This window comes from Chionomys nivalis, chromosome 4 (genome assembly GCF_950005125.1).
Source record: "Chionomys nivalis chromosome 4, mChiNiv1.1, whole genome shotgun sequence".
In the NCBI taxonomy this organism is placed as follows: Eukaryota; Metazoa; Chordata; class Mammalia; order Rodentia; family Cricetidae; genus Chionomys; species Chionomys nivalis.
The window spans coordinates 8,990,598-9,009,463 of record NC_080089.1 but is presented as its reverse complement, the minus strand read 5'-3'; the positions used below and the strand labels follow the sequence as shown (position 1 = coordinate 9,009,463).

Genomic DNA, 18,866 nt, shown 5'->3' with positions numbered 1-18,866 from the left:
AGACATGGGTGAAGGCTGGGAAATGCGGGGCACTGTAGTTCCCGTGAGCAATCAAGCTCCCAACGCATGGGAGACTCGGGAAACGCAGGTGCACCCGAGAGGGCAGCTGAACTGGTGGTGTTCTGACCAGGACGCTGCGCAGCTCAGGAAGGCAGCTCTGTGGGGACCTGCTCACAGAGGCCACCACACCGAGTGAGCAACTCCATTGTGTCACAGGCAGCACATGGCCATCACCAGTAGACTGAGCAGGGGTGGAAACGCCGTAAAGCAGTACCCCGAGAAGACGACTCGTCCTGCTGAGCTGAAGGAAGTCCAGAGACCAGAGGCACGCTGGGAGCTATCGGAGCAGCGGGTCAGCTGTGACTCACACCAACTGATGGCTGTCTGGACATCACGAAATAGACACTGCTCAGGGAGAAGACGAAACAGGACTGGGGATGTCACTTCACTGGTTGAATGCGCCCTCGAAGACAGGCACAAAGCCCTGGGTTTGATCCCCAGCACCTCAGGAACCAGAGAACTGGAGACAGGAGGATCATGACTTCAAGGCCATCTGGGGCCAGCCTGGGAGACGTGAATTCCTGTCTCTATACAGAAATAATAGCAAAGAATCCCAGCGCTTGGGAAACAGAAGCAGACAGATTTCTGAATTCGAAACCAGCCTGATCTACAGAATGAGTTCCAGGACAGCCGGGCTACACAGAGAAACCTGTTTCAGAAGACCGAAACAAAAGCCAGCAACAAAATGAAATTGATGAGCCAACAAGATGTCTCTGCTGAAAGGCGCTTGGTGACAAGTCTAGCAGACCTGATGCCAACTCCCAGGACACAAACAGTGGGAGAAGACAGTTAACTGCAAGATGTCCTCTGACCTCCATACCCAAATCGTGGCTCATGCTTGTTTGCTCATCTACACACACACACACAATAAATAAGTAGAATTTTTAAAAAATGTAAGTCAAGTCAGGCAGTTGTAGCATATGCCTTAAATCCCAGCACTCGGGAGACAGAAGCACAAGGATCTCTGTGAGTTCGAGGCCAGCCTGGTCTACAAGAGCTAGTTCCAGGACAGGCTCCAAAGCTATAGAGAAACTCTGTCTCAAAGCAAGAAAAAAAAAAAAAAAAAAAACCAAAAACTAAAATTAGGTCTGGGAGTATAGCCCCGTACGAGAGCACTTGCCTACAGTGCTGTGAATTCCTGAGTTCAACCTGAACATTGCAAAAGAGGAAATGGAGTAAGACAAGATCAGTGTGGCCCCAAAAAGAAAGGGTTAGGCCAGTGGGTGAATTCTGAGATGACAGGGCTCTGAGGACGGGGAGTGGGGTTTGTGGGAGGAAGTTGTGGTTAGACGGGGAAGTCCCTCAATGGAGCCCTTCCTCTTTCTTTTCTTTATTCCTTGAGCCTTTGTTCTCTGATTCACAACCCTGTAGGCACTGTGCCGTGGGCGCCATGGGCGCTGTGCTGTGGGCGCTGTGCCGTGGGCGCCGTGCTGTGGGTGCCATGGGCGCTGTGCTGTGGGCGCTGTGCTGTGGGCACTGTTCTGAACCAGTGCTCAACCAGCTTCAGTTCTCACACTTTTGAAAACAGATTTGCAGATTCTAAAAGCTGGTTGAAGGCTTCTTAAGGAACACACTATCCTAAATTCTCTTAACCAATTAATCAGCAGTCAATGTATATAATATAGCTGGGTGGGATGGCACACACCTATAATCCTAACACTTGGGAGGCTGAGACAAGAGGATCCTCTGAGTTCCAGGCCAGCCTGGGATGTAGAGTGAGCCCCTATCTAAAACAAACAAAAACCTGGTATTCATTCCACAGATGTTTATTATTATTGCCGCCCGTGTCCCAACCATGATCCACATATTATGTTAAATAATGGTTTGGAGTGGTGAGTGCCTGTAGTCTCAGAACTAGAGAGGCAAGGTGGGGCGTCCTGCAAGCCCGAGGCCAGTCTGACCTGTAGCGATAGCCTGACAAAGCCAACGAAGGGCTCTTAAGAGGTCTGCGCATGCTTCCTGGCACCGTGTCAGGCTGCTCACAGTCCTCTGTACCCCAGCTCCAGGGGAGCCAACACTGTCTTCTGACCTCCCCAGGTATCTGCATGCATGTGCACACATTCACACATATACACATACTTTATACATAAATAAAAAATTCAGGGTATGCATTTCTCTTGTTCTGCCCATCCTCTACAAGGTTAAATGCTCACCTTTAGGGCTGGAGAGATGGCTCAGTGGTTAAGAGCACTGACTGCTCTTCCAGAGGTCCTGAGTTCAATTCCCAGCAACCACATGGTAGGTCACAGCCATCTATAATGAGACCTGGCGCCCCCTTCTGGCTTGCGGGCACACATGGAAGGAATGTTGTACACATAATAAATAAATATTTTTAAAAAATGTTCAGCCGGGCAGTGGTGGCGCACGCCTTTAATCCCAGCACTCGGGAGGCAGAGGCAGGCGGATCTCTGTGAGTTCGAGACCAGCCTGGTCTACAAGAACTAGTTCCAGGACAGGCTCCAAAACCACAGAGAAACCCTGTCTCGAAAAACCAAAAAAAAAAAAAAAAATGTTCACTTTTAATGTTTTAAGTGTATTTTTATTTGTGTGTGTGTGTGTGTGTGTGTATGCATGGGAGTGTGTACGTCACATTTTCAAGTGCTCAACGAGGCCAGAAGAGGGGGGGGTCAGATCCCTGGAGCTGAAGTTACAGGCAGTCTAGGCTATGCAGTGTGAGTGCTGGAAACTGAATCATGTCCTCTGGAAGAGCAGGGAGCACCCTTAGTCCCTGAGCTGTGTCCCCAGCTCTGATGGAAGGCTTAAGCAGGGGGAGGGGAGCTTTGCACGTTTTGAAAGACCCCTATGGCCATTATGTGGTAAGTGGTTCAAGAGGCCACATAAAGTGGGAAGTATCCGAGCTGATGACTATGAGAAGCGGCTGAGCTAGACAGTGTCTCTGAAGATGGAGTATTAAGGCAAGTGCTGGGTCCTCTTCCCGAATTTGTCTTGCAAATATATACTCGTTTTGTCTAGCAAAAATTATTAATTGCTAGTAGCCTAGAAGATAACTCTACTTAAAAATAGTGCCTTTAAAGAGACAAAGTTAGATGAAGGTAGATTGTAACAGGAGACCCATTGGATGGGCCACTTTCATTGGCGTTCTTAGAAGGAAAACAGGGTAGAACACAAGACAGGAGCTAGGCAAAATGGTTCGGCTTCCCACAATGGAAGAAACAAGTTCTAAAAGTTCTCCTCTGACTTCCACAATGTGTGGCACATGCACACAAATACACACACACACCAATAAATACATTATTTTTTTGAACAGAGATAGACCAACAGGAAGAAATGTGTAGAAACCAGGAATACAAATGAGAATTAGAAAGGTTTTGACCTCAGGCTTCAGGCCTCCCAATCTGTGGGGAAGGTTTTTGCTGTTCAGACCAGTCAAGTCTGCACAGTTTGCTGTGACGGCTTCCCACAATAATATATGGAGGGAAGTGGATGTTCCAGATGCTTCCCCAAACACTGCTGCCACCAGTGTTACTTACTGGTGGATTTCCAAGAGACTTGTTTAGAAATTAATAGAACAATCGGGGGTCAGCATGGCGATATGTTTGTTGATGCAGTAAACTGGGGCTTTGAGCTCAAGAGGGATGGGAACTAAAATGGGCTCACATAGTAATGCACAGGAGCTTGGGAACTGGGCAAGTGTGCAGGTGAGGTCACTGTTCACTCTTCATGGCTGGTGTGAGTGTGAGACACAGTGGGGACCAACTGCAGTTTTCAGTGGGTGAGCAAGAATGAGAGAGAGCTGGTGCTGAGTGGTAAAAGATTGATGGGAACAGGAAAGATTGGATGGGGACTGGGAGAACAGCCAGGAACTGACTGAAAAACCCGAGGTGTGAGCTGAGAAGGGGCTGATGTTCCTGAGGAGGCCAGAGGGACTAGAGACACCAGTCTCCCCCTTCTCTCTCTCTCTCTCTCTCTCTCTCTCTCTCTCTCTCTCTCTCTCACACACACACACACACACACACACACACACACACTCACCAGGCACACCCATCATTCTATCTTACCTGAACCAACTCACCTTTTAAGCAGCCCATGTGGGGTCAGGATTGAGGCCTACAACACATACTTTGTTGAGAAACTGAAAAACGTTTGTGTAATAATCTGGCCTCAAACTCATGACAATCCTCCCTTCCTCTGCTTGCTCAACGCTGGGATTGCAAGCATGCACACCATGCCCAGATAGAGAAATAATTATGTGTTGTCTTTCTAGCAAAGTACCTCAGAGCCCAGAATCCTCTATTACTGATGAGCTCTATGGCTCTAAGGAAACCACGCACGCCAGGACATCCCAGAAGCCTCTGTGGTGAGGAAACTGCTTCACGTCAGCACCACACAATCCCACCGTGCAGTCACATGTGTGCTCTCGGTACCTTTAGTGGTCGTCCTGACAAACAGTGCAGAGAAAGCCCCTCAGCTGAGGTTCTCCCTCGAAGAGGAAAGCTATGATCGGAGCTCATGTTTGCCGTGCAGTCCAACACCATCATTCCAACTCACACAAGGCGTGCTTCACAGAAGAGAACAGGTTCTGATCTCCCCAGATAAAATGCATCACTAAGGAATGTAACACTTGGCCGGGCGGTGGTGGTGCACGCCTTTAATTCCAGCACCCGGGAGGCAGAGGCAGGTGGATCTCTGTGAGTTCGAGGCCAGCGTGATCTACAAGCAAGTTCCAGGACAGGAAACAAAGCTACAGAGAAACCCTGTCTCGAAGAAAGAAAAAAAAAGCATGTAACACTTTCTATATAAAGATAAATGGGCAAATATTAATCAGGTGTTCGTAAATGAATTCACAACATCCATGGTGTGAATTCGGTACCATTAGCTGGAGAAAGGCATGGCGTATTTGAAAACAAGTCAGAACTGTGGGAAGAAGACTGAAGAGTTGAGGAGCATAGAGAAACAGACGGGCAAGCTTTACCATGGTATTCTAGCACAGAAACCATTCAATAGTATCAGTCCTTCTTCACTGACCAGATTACATAGGCATTAAGAGTTGTTTCCAGAGTTTGGCATTTTAAATTATCAAAAGAAGTATAGCTTCTATTTGTTTTCAAAGATTTTTTTTTTATTTATGCGTGCATGCATACATGTGCACATTTGTGGAGCTAGATCTTCTGGGGTCGGTCTGAACTCAGGCCCCCTGAAAGCGTAGCAAGTACACTTAACTATGGGACCATCTCTCTAGCCATAAAATAAAAGTTTTTAATTAAATTTTTGTTTTTAAGTTTTATGTGTGGGTGTTTTGTCTTCAGGAATGTCTGTGTACCAAGTGCATGTCTGGAGCCTGCAGAGTCCAGGAGAGGAGGCCACATCCTGTGCAGCTGAGTGACAGAAGGGAGCTGCCATGTGGGTGCTGGGAATGGAACCTAAGCCCTCTGGAGGAGCAAGTGTTCTCCACTGCCGAGCAGTCTCTTGTCAAAATGTGCTGCTCTAACTCCAGCAGACCAGGCACAGTGCCCCAGGCCGATCATCCAGTGGCGTGGGGGTGGGGCTAAGGCAGGAAGACTGTGGTCTGACCATGTGGTCTGGGTTTTGAGACAAGGTCTTGTTATGTAGACTGACCACAGCATAAGATCTTTGCTCAGCCTCCTCAGTGCTGATGGTAGTGGTGTGTCCCCATATCTGTCGAAGACTCCAACTCATAAAAATATAGATAAATTAAATAAATAAATAAATAAATGTTTTTAAACAAAAACAGAAAAATCAGGCTGAAGATGTAGTGTAGTCAGACTTTTCTAGGGCTACCAACTCACAAATAACAACACGGAAACTTACTAATTATGAAAGTTCGGCCTTAACTTAGGCCTTTTCTCAACTAGCTCTTAGAGCTTAAATTACCCCATTTATATTAATCTACACTCTGCCATGTGGGATTTCCTTTCTTCCATCTTGTACCTGCTGTTTCCTCTCCGAGTGCCCAGATTCCTCCTCCCAGTTTCTCTCTCTCTCTCTGCCTGGAAGTCCCGCCTATTCTCTCCTGCCTACCTATTGGCCATTTATCTCTCTTTTTTGTTGTTGTTGTTTTTTTTTGTTTTTCGAGACAGGGTTTCTCTGTGGTTTTGGAGCCTGTCCTGGAACTAGCTCTGTAGACCAGGCTGGTCTCGAACTCACAGAGATCCGCCTGCCTCTGCCTCCCGAGTGCTGGGATTAAAGGCGTGCGCCACCACCGCCCGGCCATTTATCTCTTGATTAAACAAATAAGATGATGCCTTAGGCAGAGACACCATGTTAGGTGGCTCACAACTGCTTGTACCTCCAGTTCCAGGGGACCCTATGTCTTAGTTTGCCTTTGAAGACACCCAACGCTGACACACAGCATACACTCACAGACACACACAAAAATTAAAACTTTTTAAAAAGATTAAAACAATAAGTCGTCAGTTTTTGTTTTGTGGGTTTTCTTTTCTTTTTTCTTCATTTTTTTTGGGTGGTTGTTTGTTTTCTGAAACAGTGTTTCTCTGTGTAACAGCTCTAGCTGTCCTGGGACATGTTTTATATACCAGGACCAAGCTGGCCTTGAACTCACAGAGATCCACCTGTTTCTGCCTCCCAAGGTGTGTGCCACCACTGCCTGACTCTCTCTCTCTCTCTCTCTCTCCATTGGTTTTTCAAGATAGGGTTTCTCTGTAGCTTTTGGAGCCTGTCCTGGAACTAGCTCTTGTAGACCAGGCTGGCCTCGAATTCACAGAGATCCGCCTACCTCTGTGTCCCAAGTGCTGGGATTAAAGGCGCATGCCCCACCACCCGGCCTTTCTTTTTATTATTATTATTTTTTAAATAGGGAAGAATCTCAGGCAGCACAGGCTGACCTAGAACTAACACATTCTCAAAGATGAAACTTCTTAGCTATCAGCTAAGATTCAGGACATGATTTTTAGGGATCCTTTACAACACAAAATGTAATCAACTTTTCAACAATCACCTAAATATGTATTAAGTGTTTACTTAGATGTATAAACTTACACAAATGAATTTTTCATTTGATAGTATATTGTTTTTCAAATGTTAGATGTAACAGAATTCCCATGATGGCTCAGTAAGACCCAGATTGTATCTGGGAAGGTGAGTTTGAGGCCAGCCTAGTCTACAAAGCAAGTTCCAGGACAGCCAGGACTGTTACACAGAGAAACCCTGGAGAGAGAGAGAGAAAGAGAGAGGGAGAGAGGGAGGGAGGGAGGGAGGGAGGGAGGGAGGGAAGGAGGGAGGGAGGGAAGGAAGGAGGAGGGAGGGAGGGGGAGAGAGAGAAAGAGAGAGAGAGAGAGAGAGAGAGAGAGAGAGAGAGAGAGAGAGAGAACTCAGTGTGTTAGGTTGGCAGGTAAATGAACAAAAGGCGCTCAGTACGAGCCTAGGCCAGCTTTCCCAGCACCAGCTGCGGAGGCGAGGACTCCTAGCTGCCAGGGTGGTTCTGGTTCTGCAGGTTCAGGGGAGACTTGTGCATGGGTGCCTCGTGTCTCAGAGCAGTTGCAAATGAAGCCAATTTTGGAGGGAAGAAAGGTAAAGAATAAATGTGATGAGGGTGTGAGAAGTGGCTTCTCACAGACATAATAAATGTGGGAACAGCAATCCACCCAATTGTAGGGGTCCTTTACCCAGGATTCCAGGAGGCTGCAGAAGATCTGGTAACTTCTGTTCCTTTTCTGGTCTACTTGGGCGCACCAGCACGCCAAAAAATGGTTACCAAGCTGGGGACATTCCAAATAGTTACTTTTGACCCCACCACCACCACTCAAGAGTTTCTTTGTGTAAAAGCCCTGGCTGTCCTGGAACTTACTCTGTAAGCTAGGCTGGCCTCACATTCAGAGATCTGCCTGCCTCTGCTTATATCTGCTGGGATATAAAGGCATGCACCACCACCACCCAGCTGAGATGGAGTTTCCTGCTGTAGACAGGACAACCTGGAACTAACTAGGCAGTCCAAGCTGACCTTGAAGTCACTGAAATCCTCCTGCTTCAGCTTCCCAAGTGCTGGGATTACGCTCATGAGCTTGGTTCCAAAATGTTAACAGTTTAACGCCTTTAACACACAATAAATTCTTTTTTAAAAAAAGATTTCTTTATTATGTATACACTGTTCTGCCTGAACACCAGAACTCATTATAGATGGTTCTGAGCAACCATGTGGTTGCTGGGAATTGAACTCAGGACCTCTGGAAGAACAGCCAGTACTCTTAACCTCTGAGCCATCTCTCCAGCCCCCAACACAAGACAAATTTTTACAAGAACTAATGTCATGAGTATAACGGATTAAATAAAATGCTGCAGGTCCCTGAGCGAAGGCAGTGGACCATGTGGCAACAGGCAGCGAACAGCAGGTCCTGAGAGCAGCCAGTCCCAGGCAGGGACAGCGCAGCTCCCTGAGTGGCTGCAGCAGATCATGAGGAAAGACAGATAGATAGACATGCCACAAGACCACACCGCCGGTCTCCGAAGGTGGCTGGTCCTGGGCATGGAGCCATATGGTGGCAGAAGGGGGGGGGCACACCATTGCAGGGTAAAGTTGGATATTTATTTAGTGGGTTATGGAAGGGAAGGGGGAGAAGGAGAAGAGCAGAGAGAAGGGAGAGACAGAAGCTGCCCAGGGAGATGGAAAAGGAAGAGACTTAGGCTGCAAGCAGGAAGATCTGCCTGCCTCAGTGGAGGAGGGGTAGTAGGTGTGGCTTGTCTCTTAAAGAGACAGGACAGCCAGGCGGTGGTGGCGCACTTGGGAGGCAGAGGCAGGCGGATCTCTTTGAGTTCGAGGCCAGCCTGGTCTACAAGAGCTAGTTCCAGGACAGGAACCAAAAACTACAGAGAAACCCTGTCTCGAAAAATCAAAAAAAAAAAAAAAAAAAAAAAAAAAAGAGACAGGACAGACCATTACACCAAGGCAGTTACAGAATGTTCTTACAGGACCAATTCATAATGCAGCACAGACAGCGTCATCTGATGAGCGGGTGGAATTCTCATGCAGTTGCATACCAGAGTCCGTCAACGGAATGGTAGTATCGAGCTCCAGGAACAAAGCTAAATGCTTGAAGCTTTTAATTGATGAGAGTCCAGGGCCCATATGCGAGGCAAGGTGCTGCATGAAAGAAAAAAAAAGTTGAAATGAAATTATCCTAACACTTGGGAGGCTGAGGCAGAAGGATTATCACAACTTCCAAGTGGGAGCAAGCTCTGATGCACTAGACATGGAGTGCAGCCTGAATTAACTCTGGGAGGTCACAAACATTCCAGTGAGAGCAGAAGGAAGAGGGAGATGGGTGGCTCAGGAGAGAGGATCATGACAAATGAGATATGTGGCTGGAAACCACACTGCCAACTGGCTGTCAAGAGGAGAGGACCACAAGCCTCCCATCCCAGCTGCCGTGCTCTGAACAACATGGGTCTGCGGCTAAAGAGAAGCAAAGATGAATGAACGTCTCATGTTGCACAGTCCAAACGTATCCTTTGGTTTATGCTTGTTTGCTTTTCCAATACAGGGTTTCTCTGTGTAGCCTGGCTGTCCTGGAGCTCACTTTGTAGACCAGGCTGGCCTCAAGCTCAGAGATCCACCTGCCTCTGCCTCCTGAGTGTTGGGATTTAAGGTGTGCGCCACCCCTGCCCAGTGAGTCAACTAATTGTAAAGTTAGTGATCTACACAAACATTGATAATGGCCCAGGACAATGGTTTTTTTTTTTTTTTTTTAAAAAAAAGGATGTTTTTATTTGTATAGCTGTGTTGCCTGAGTGTATTTCCGGGTACTGCCTGGTGACTGCAGGGGCCAAATGCAGTGCCAGTTCTTTTGGAAGTGGAGTTATAGGAGTTGTGAGCTGCCATGTGGGTGCAGGGAATCAAATCAGGGGTCACTGGAAGAGCAGCCAGCGCTCTTAAGCCCTGTGCTGCCCCTCCAGTCTCCAAATGGTGTGGGACATTCTTCTGTATATGTGTTGCTTTTATTGGTTAATGAATAAAGAAGCTGCCTTGGTCTGTGATAGGACACAGTAGAGCTAGATGGGGCGGGGAGGGGAGTAGGGGGTTCTGGGCTAAACTGAATGCTGGGAAAAAGAAGGCTAAGTCAAGAGAAGCCATGCAGCTGCCAGATGTGCTGGAACCTTGCCAGTAAGCCACAGCCATGTGGCGCTACACAGATTAATAGAAATGGGTTAACCAAAGATATAAGAGCTAGCTAGCAATACGCTTAAGTGATTGACCAAGCAGTGATTTAAATAATATAGTTTCTATGTGATTATTTTGGGAGTCTGGACAGCCAGGAAAAGTGAGCAGCCTTACCCAAAACCCAAAGATAGGTCTATATATATAAAGATGCCTCCCAAGTGGGGCTTGGTCATATATGCCTGAAAACTCAGCAATCAGGAGGCTGAGGCAGGAAGGCTGTGAGTTCAAGACGATTCTGGACTATAGCCTGCAATCTTGTCTCAGGAAACCATACACAAAGAAAAGCTGTCTTTCTGTTTCAAGGGGGTTTAAAATAATAACTCCTGGAGGCGGGTAGGTCAGGCATGAAGAGGAAATAATGTATTCCCATTGTCACCATCTCTTCCTAACTGGTGACTGAAATGCTGGAGAGAATGGTAAGGGGCACAGTGTTGATGAAGAGACAGAGGTCCTAACTAAACGTAAGATTGCTCCAGAGCCTTGTGATCCACAGTAACTTTGTTCTCAATTTAAAGGCTGGCAAACTATTGACCACACCCTGTAATTACAGTGTCCATAGCAGTAAGGCTGTAGTTAGGGACAGCTTCCATTGCAACCTGTGGCCACAGCTCCTTTGTTCTACTCGTCTCCCTTCAGCCGAAAGGTCTGCTGTTCTCAGATGGGGTCTCATGCAGCCCCTGCTGCTTTACACTTAACTGTGCCAATGAGACTGGCTTTAAACTTTTGACCGTCTGCTTCCCACCATGCCACCGTGCCCCCCAGAGACAGTTCTATACAGTTCAATCAGGCCTAGAAGTCATGGCAATCCTCCTGCCTCAGCCCTCCAAATTTCCAGATAACTTCCTTCCTTCCTTCCTTCCTTCCTTCCTTCCTTCCTTCCTTCCTTCCTTCCTTCCTTCCTTCCTTTTTTGGTTTTTCGAGACAGGATTTCTCTGTAGCTTCTGGAGCCTGTCCTGGAACTAGCTCTTGTAGGCCAGGCTGGCCTCGAACTCACAGAGATCTGCCTGTCTCTGCCTCCTGAGTGCTGGGATTTAAAGGCGTGCGCCACCACCACCCAGTCCTTCCTTCCTTTTTTGTTTCCTTTCTGAGACAGTCTCCCATATAACCCAGGCTGGCCTGAAATTCACTGTGTAGATGAAGCTGACCAGGAACTCAGAGACCCACCTGCCTCTGTCTCTATTGGGCTGTGGATTGTTCTGCCCAAAGATTTTGTTTGTGGATTAACTGTTGGATCTGAGAAAGAGGGAGAGCGATCAGAGTTCTAAAAGGGCTCTGGTGTAACAGGCAGGGTCATCACCAGCGAAGTCTCCTGTAAACAGGGCCATGATAGAGCTGACAACGACCAAGAACTCGCCTTGTGCCACAGACCGGGGCAGTGCTTTATGTCCATTGAGTCACTCAACGTCTCAACAACGTGAGGTGATGTCATTACCCTGACGCCAAAATTAAAGAGCAGGAAGTAGTCTGCTCCCTATCTTAGAGCTGCCGCAGGGGACCAGGACCTGAACTCCAAACCCCGAAGTTTAAAAACCCACAGACTGGTTAAATGCACTTGGTGGGGTGGAGACCAATCCTGGAATCAGTCCTTGGAGGATATTTACCGTACTTCCTCTCTTGGACAGGAAACTGAGGCTCCTGAGTTGATTAAAATCTTGCCTGTCTGAAGCTGGCTCACCCCACTCTACGGCAGCAAGCACTAGAGATCGCGGCTCAGAATTCTGGGCATGTCCTGGCTAGAGGAAGAGATTATCTTTTTGCTCAAGGGTCCTTTCTTTGCTTAATCCTATTTATACCGTTTCACTTGCCCTCAGACAAAATCATAGCAACAAGAACACCGATTTCTGCAGAAGAAATTTGTGTGTCTAAAAATCGGTGTTGCACAACCCTGGGAATACATTCAAAAAGCACCGACTGCTCGAGTGGAAACTGTAACACGTGAGGTAGATCTCAACAGTTCATGACTTCAGCAGGGGGCTGCTTGCTCTTCCCGAGGATCCAGGTTCAAACCCCAGCACACACACACACACAACCGGTGGAATCAACACCTTTTTCTGGCCTCTGTGGGACCCAGGCAATCATGTGATGCAACGACACCCAACACAAAACAATTATCTAAAAACGACAAGTTTTCATCATTTTTGAGTGATTACAGATAAGTCTCCTGATAGTAAGACCACACAAGGAGAATCACAGGCTAAGGTTACTCTGTATACAGTCTGTCTCTCTCTGTCTGTCTGTCTGTCTACCCTTGTACCAGGCACAGGAGGAAAAAGTAATATGCTCCCTCATTATGATTTGAGTTGACGTTCTCAGAGACCAAATGGCAAGTTGTGGTACTTAAAAAAAAATTGATTTGACTCTGGGCACGGTGGAACATGCCTTTAATCCCAACACTCCAGAGGTAGAGGCCAGCCTGGTCTACACAGCAAATTTCAGGGCAGCTAAGGCTACACAGAGAAATCGTGTCTCAAAAAACCAAACCAAAACAAAGAAAAAAATTGGTTTTCACTTAAAAAAAAAAAAACAATGGTTGAAATGGTTATTGGTGGGCAAGGTGGTCCACATTTGTAATCCCAGCCCTTTAGAAGATGAGGCGGGAGAAACAAGAATGTAAAGCCAACCTCAGCTATAGGAGTTGGAGACTAGCCTGCGCTACATGAGAACGAAAACAAGGCTGGTCTACCTGAGTTCGATTTCTGAGACCCACAACGAGGACCCCCACAAATTGCCCTCTGACCTCCACTTGTGCTCCATGGAATGTGGAGCTCACTCCCACATGGTGAGTGAAAAAAAAAAAAAGGAAAGAAAAAAGAAGGACGACAAAGCTAAATCAGTTCCCCAAATCGGGGATGTAGAGGCCCTTGCTTGGAATCCTAGCAGTCAGGAAGCTGTGGCACAAGACTGTAAGCAGTTGGAGGGTATCCTTGGCTACAGGCAGTTTAAAACAAAACTTAAAGTGATACATTTTCTTTTGTAAGAAACCCTGCGTGTAAGACCTGCTCTCCAAGGCTCAATCTGTAATCATTTGCCTCCCCTTAAGCATTTTGTTTTTCTGCACATTCGCCGGTAAACGGCAAAACTTCAATCGACGTTAAAACGCAGAGCCGACTAAAATCAGTGCGGGTGAGTAGACGGCCTTCCATCCAGCCTCGCCTCCGGGCGGCCTTGGCGGCCCGGGGAGGTCGGCCCGCGGACGCGCAGCTCCAGGCCGGCCGGTGCGCACGCAGCGCAGCAGCCTCCGGGTCACGTGCGCCCGGGAGTCTGCAGGAATGCAGCGCCGTGCAGGGAAAGTTTCCCCGGGGGCCGCGGGCCGCGAATTCGGTGCGGGCGGGCGCGCAGAGGAAGGAAGAGCGACGAGGAGGCGGAGCCCGCGAGGCGCGCGGGCGGGCGCTCCGCGCAACTTTTTAGTTTGGGCGTCTGGAGCCGAAGTTTCTGTCTCAGTCGGGACGCCGCCGCGGCCGGGGCGAAGAAAGGGAGGAAGGAAGGAGCTCGAGGAGGGCAGGGAAGGCTCGGCGGCCTCGGGCACGGAGTGCCGGGCGATGCGGGCGCGCGACGCTGCCCCCCGAGCCTGAGCGCACCGCCCCGAGCGTCGAGCGAGGCCGCAGCCATGGAGCCCGCGCAGCAGCCGCCGCCCCAGCCGGCCCCGCAGGGCCCCGCGCCGCCGTCCGCGCCCGCGGCCCCGCCGGGGACCCCCGCGGCCCCACCCGCACCCCCGGCCGGCCACCAGGTCGTGCATGTCCGCGGAGACTCGGAGACCGACCTGGAGGCGCTCTTCAACGCCGTCATGAACCCCAAGACGGCCAATGTGCCGCAGACCGTGCCCATGCGGCTGCGCAAGCTGCCCGACTCCTTCTTCAAGCCGCCCGAGCCCAAGTCCCACTCGCGACAGGTAGCGGCGCCGCGGGGGCCCGGGGCCGCGTGGGGTGCGGGGCTGGGGTTTGTTTTCCCGAAGTTGGAGGCCGCGGGGGGCTGCACAATGCGCGCGCCTCCGCTCCGCACCTTGGCTCTGGCAGGGAGGGGGAGGGGAGAGGGGGAGGGGAGAAGGGGTCCGGCGTCTCATGCGGGACCCCAGCCGTGGGACAGCCCGCCTCCCCTGCCCGCGCCTCTTCAGTCTCCGTGGAGCCGCGTCTGCTGTCCCCTTGTTTGCCCGAGTTGGTGAGGGGTGGGGGTTGAACCGGTCCATTGAGTTTCTGGTTCCTTCTCTCCTCCCCTCCCCCTCGCCGAAGCTTTCTGCTCCGGCGGCCCAGGCGCGGTCCAGTGCAGGGTTCGGGCCCGGCTCGCCCCCGCCGTGCCCTGGAACTCGCGCGGGCGGGATCTTTTCACACTTGGTGGGCTCACGTGTCGCTTGCCCAATCGTAGCCTATTATTTACTGTTCGGCCCGAAAGCTTTTAAATGGGCCACATCTGGGCATTGCGCAGGACCTCGGCTGCGCTCACGGCGCACAGGCTCAGCGCCGGCCTTTGATAGCGCGTTGCAGGTTGACTCATAGGCCGAGTCCTGCCTGGCTCAACTGTGATTAAAGGTAATGTTTGGGAAGCAATGACTAATTCCAGCCTCGCCATTGCTTTTTAACTAACTGCGGATGTGAACATGGCTGCTTAGCCACATCTACGACGCCTGGTTATTTTCCCAACTGGATCCTACACAGAAGTGAAACGGTTTCAAAGTATTAACATTCCGATAGGTCCTGGTAGATTTCTTTAGTGTCGCCCCCCCTCCACCCCCCGTTTAATTACTTAATTTTTAGAGACCTTGCTTTAGGCTAAAGCAGCATAGGAACTTTGCCCAAAACTTAATTGGTTTTCCAAACACTGCCATCGTTAGCCCACTCAGGCTGTAACTTGAGTGGAAAGAAGAGTCGCCACTCCCACTCCAGCCCCCTCCCAGGCAGGCTTGCTGCAGAGCAGGGGTTTTGGAGCTCGGAAAAGCTCCATTAACCTCGCTACAAAAAGCCGAGTTAAGGAGGAAGGAAAGGTTGTTTAGCCGCTAGCCTGAACACTTAATTTGTAACAACAGTCGTAGACTTCGATACTGTTCATTACTCCCTCCCCCACAAGTGGGTTTCTGGGCTCCCTGAGCTAAATGTATGTTGACATGCAATCACAAACGGCTGCGGAAACTTTGAAGGAACACGCAGATTGAATGCTCCATTTTGTAATACTTAGAAGCCAGAAGGAACGAGCACGGGAAAGTGTACTTGTAATACCCGACTTCCACCTCGCCGTTTGTAGGGTACATTTGCCTTCTCAGCTAGCATTTTAAGAGAGCTGTGCATCAAGAAATATACCTTTTCAGTGTGCTAATGATTTCCTAGTCCTAAATTTAATCTGATCTGAAACTCAAATGCCCCTGGCTTGCTCTGTACTTTGAGTTTCTCTAGGCCCTTTCAGTTTTCTTATCCGCCTGAATCTGGGAAATCAAACGTTTTTGATCAACCCTAATTCTAATAAAAAGCATTAGACTATGAATAAGTATTTATCTAAGTTGTAAATAATTGTCTACAGGTTCCTGCCTGGGAATTCTTATATCCCTGTGTGCTTCTGGCATAGAAAAACTAATTTACAGAAATGAAGACAAGTTAATTCCTGAAACTTCGTTTAACACTAGTCTGGATGAACCCAGATTTGAACCCTTGGGGTCTCTGCAGGTTTTTCTTTTTCCTTCCTGTTCCATGTGTGTGAATGCTTAGGTTGTAATTGAATTGATTACATCTTTATCCTTCAGGCACAAAGAGGGTTGGTTAGCTTCTCTTCATGGGTAGCTTCTAGCATTGGTGCAGTTCTGAGCCTTTGAATTCATTAAATTTATTTATTGATCACATTTGTTCACAGTAAAAAAAAAGTGACAGATGGGGTATTAGTTATTTAAAGTGAAGAAAGGGAGAAGCACATAGAAGCACAAAGGACTTTGAAAAGCAACCATAATACTTGGAGTGTGTGGGATAAACATGTTCTCTGCCACCAAATAACAGCTCTTTCTCATTTTTTTTGAAAATAGGTTTTAATGTCCACTATTTGCTGTCTTCAGTGTCTAGGAGGTAGATATTCATTCAGGTGAACTGCTCTTCAGTAAAATAACATTTATAGTACATACCAAATTTACATAATTTAAAGTGAGTCCATTTGGACACGTGTCCGTTGGTGTCAAAAAATGACCATTAAAGTTTGCTTTTGATCTTTAGATAGTTGGCTGCCATGAAATTCTGTCTAAGAAATCGGGGTAGGTGCCTTTGTCTCAGTTGTGTAAATAAATGTTCATTTTGCTATTCTGACAGGCCAGTACTGATGCCGGCACTGCAGGGGCTCTGACTCCCCAGCACGTCCGGGCTCACTCCTCGCCAGCATCCCTGCAGCTGGGGGCCGTCTCTCCAGGGACGCTCACCCCCACCGTGGTCTCTGGTGCCGCCACCCCCGGCAGCGCAGCATCTCCGACAGTCTTCCTTCGAGATTCCTGACGATGTGCCGCTGCCGGCAGGCTGGGAGATGGCCAAGACGTCTTCCGGACAGAGATACTTCCTAAAGTAAGTGAAGATAATGTGGGAGGTGGCGATGTAGGGGTGACATTATCTATTTTGTTTTGCTGGTGCTGAAGATGGAACTCAGCCTTATGAATGGTAAACAAGCGTACTTTACCATTGAGCTGCACCCCAACCCCCAAACATTCTCTTCAATATTTATTCTTGGTTCAGAGCCTTTTTGCAAACTTGTGCTTTGTGGTAATATGGGATCATCTCATTCTGAGTTTGTGCCAGATTTGTTAATTAGCCTGGCACATAATGGAATACGATGAAAAATTTAAACTTTAAATAACAAGATTGGCATGCGTTATATTTTCTGCCCTCTCCCCACATATGGGTGTGTGTGTGTGTGGCTGTGTCTGTCTGTTTCTGTCTTGAGTATTGAACCCAGGACCTTGTGTATTCTTTCCAAAAAAAGGAAGTAGGACTTGGGAAAGCTGTGACTTTATAATACTCAGATTGTGAATCAGCAAACACTTAAGTACGCTGTATTTTGATGTCATTTAACACCCCCTTCCCTTAAAATGTGAAGAAAGCATCAGGTACTAGTAAGGTGTGCCCTCTAGTCTACACATTGTCAGGCTGGCAGCTCCTCAGAGCAGCCCCTTCTCGGAGGTGGGAGGGTTGCTCGTGGCAGCCTCCATCCTTGTCTTCTTGCCTTTAACCAAATGGCAAAATTACATTCACCTGAAAAGGACAAAACAGAATTTATCTCCTAATTCTGAGATTGGAAGTAAAACTAATTTTCTAGGACTTGTTTGAATTTAGAGTGAGGAAAATGTCTCAGACTGGCACTTAAAGACTACAGATTGTTCTAGTATTTGAATTGGTTAATTGGGTTGAGATAATGAGATGAATAACAATGCTCATTTTGATTTAGATTTGTTTTGACAATCCCAAGTAAATGCTGCCTTATTTATTGGTTCAGAGGACACTGGTAACAACCTTGTTTTGTTTGTGAGTGCCCTCCCCCAGGCTCTATTTTCAGTTGTCTTCGGTTGCTACTTTGTGTGGGTTGCTACTTTGTGTGGGTTGCTACTTTGTGTGGGTTGCTACTTTGTATGGGTTTGTTTTTCAAGACAGGATTTCTCTTTGTATCCCTGGCTATCCTGGAACTCTGAGTTGGAGACTTGCTTTGTAGACCAGGCTGGCCTCCAGCTCAGATCTGCCTGCCTCTGCCTCCCAAGTGCTGGCATGTTTCTGTCGTAAGGACACCAGGGAAGAGCTTTGATCTTGATCTTGGAAAGCTGTCTCTGGCCACCTTCCCCCCAACTTGTTTTTTGTTTTGTTGCCATTTTTCCCCTGTAACTTTTTCTTTTTACAAAACCATTTTCTGGTGTCCCAGTCCTCATTTCAAAGCACTTCAGAGGGTCAGGTTTCACAGAGAACAATAAAGAGCCCGAGACTGGAAAGTACACACAAGCCTGGCAAACTCATCCTCATGAGCAAGATCATTTATTCTCTCAGCAGACTGCAGCCAAAGTAAATGACTGGGAAGAGGGGCTGGCTGCGACCAATGTGTCCTGAAGGGGAAGGGAGGGGAAACAAACCAGGTTGTTAGGGAGGGAGAGAAAGGCTTGGACTCCCAAAGCCTCCCTGCTGTGTCGCATGCTGACTTGGGGAGATTTAAACACTTAATAGCCTGCAGCCCTTCAGTTGTGGTTGTGAGCAGGTTAAAGAGCAACATTATGCTGGGTTTTACTCTTGTGTTTTCTTAAAATGGCTTGTTTGACATCTGTCTGCATCTTCATTATTTGAGTGAGAATTCTCTGAGCTGAAATAACCCTCATGGTAGAGTCTTTAGATTTTTCTCAGTGACTGTTGTTGACACGTGACTGCCGGGTGGGGATTTGAGGAGGGGCTCCACACCAGCGCCTCCCCCACTTAGTGTCCTCACCCCTTTTCAAGTGGGGGCCAGAAAGCAGGTAAACCAGGCCAAACGAGGACTGCGGAGAGCTTTGCCTAGGGAGCAGACACTAGCATTGTTTCTGAGGTTGCAGGTGGGAATCAGGACTGCTTCTGTGAAGAATGAAGCAATGGGTTCTGCAGAGCTCTCCCCCAAGGGTGACTTGAATGCTCCCAGCAGGTAAACTGAGTCACTGGTGTGGTTATGAGCCTGTGTAGGCCTCTGAGAA

At 48.3% G+C, this 18,866-nt stretch overlaps 1 protein-coding gene across 1 annotated transcript in view; it reads left to right on the top strand.

Annotated features, from left to right (window-relative positions):
- The first annotated feature begins 13,563 nt into the window (after positions 1–13,563).
- The window catches only part of Yap1 (Yes1 associated transcriptional regulator), an 87,630-nt gene continuing 82,327 nt past the window's right edge, over positions 13,564–18,866 (top strand). Inside the window, 3 exon segments of the mRNA XM_057766627.1 lie at positions 13,564–14,102; positions 16,489–16,622; positions 16,624–16,734. Coding sequence (XP_057622610.1) covers positions 13,821–14,102; positions 16,489–16,622; positions 16,624–16,734 — 527 coding nt within the window. The 5' untranslated portion in view covers positions 13,564–13,820.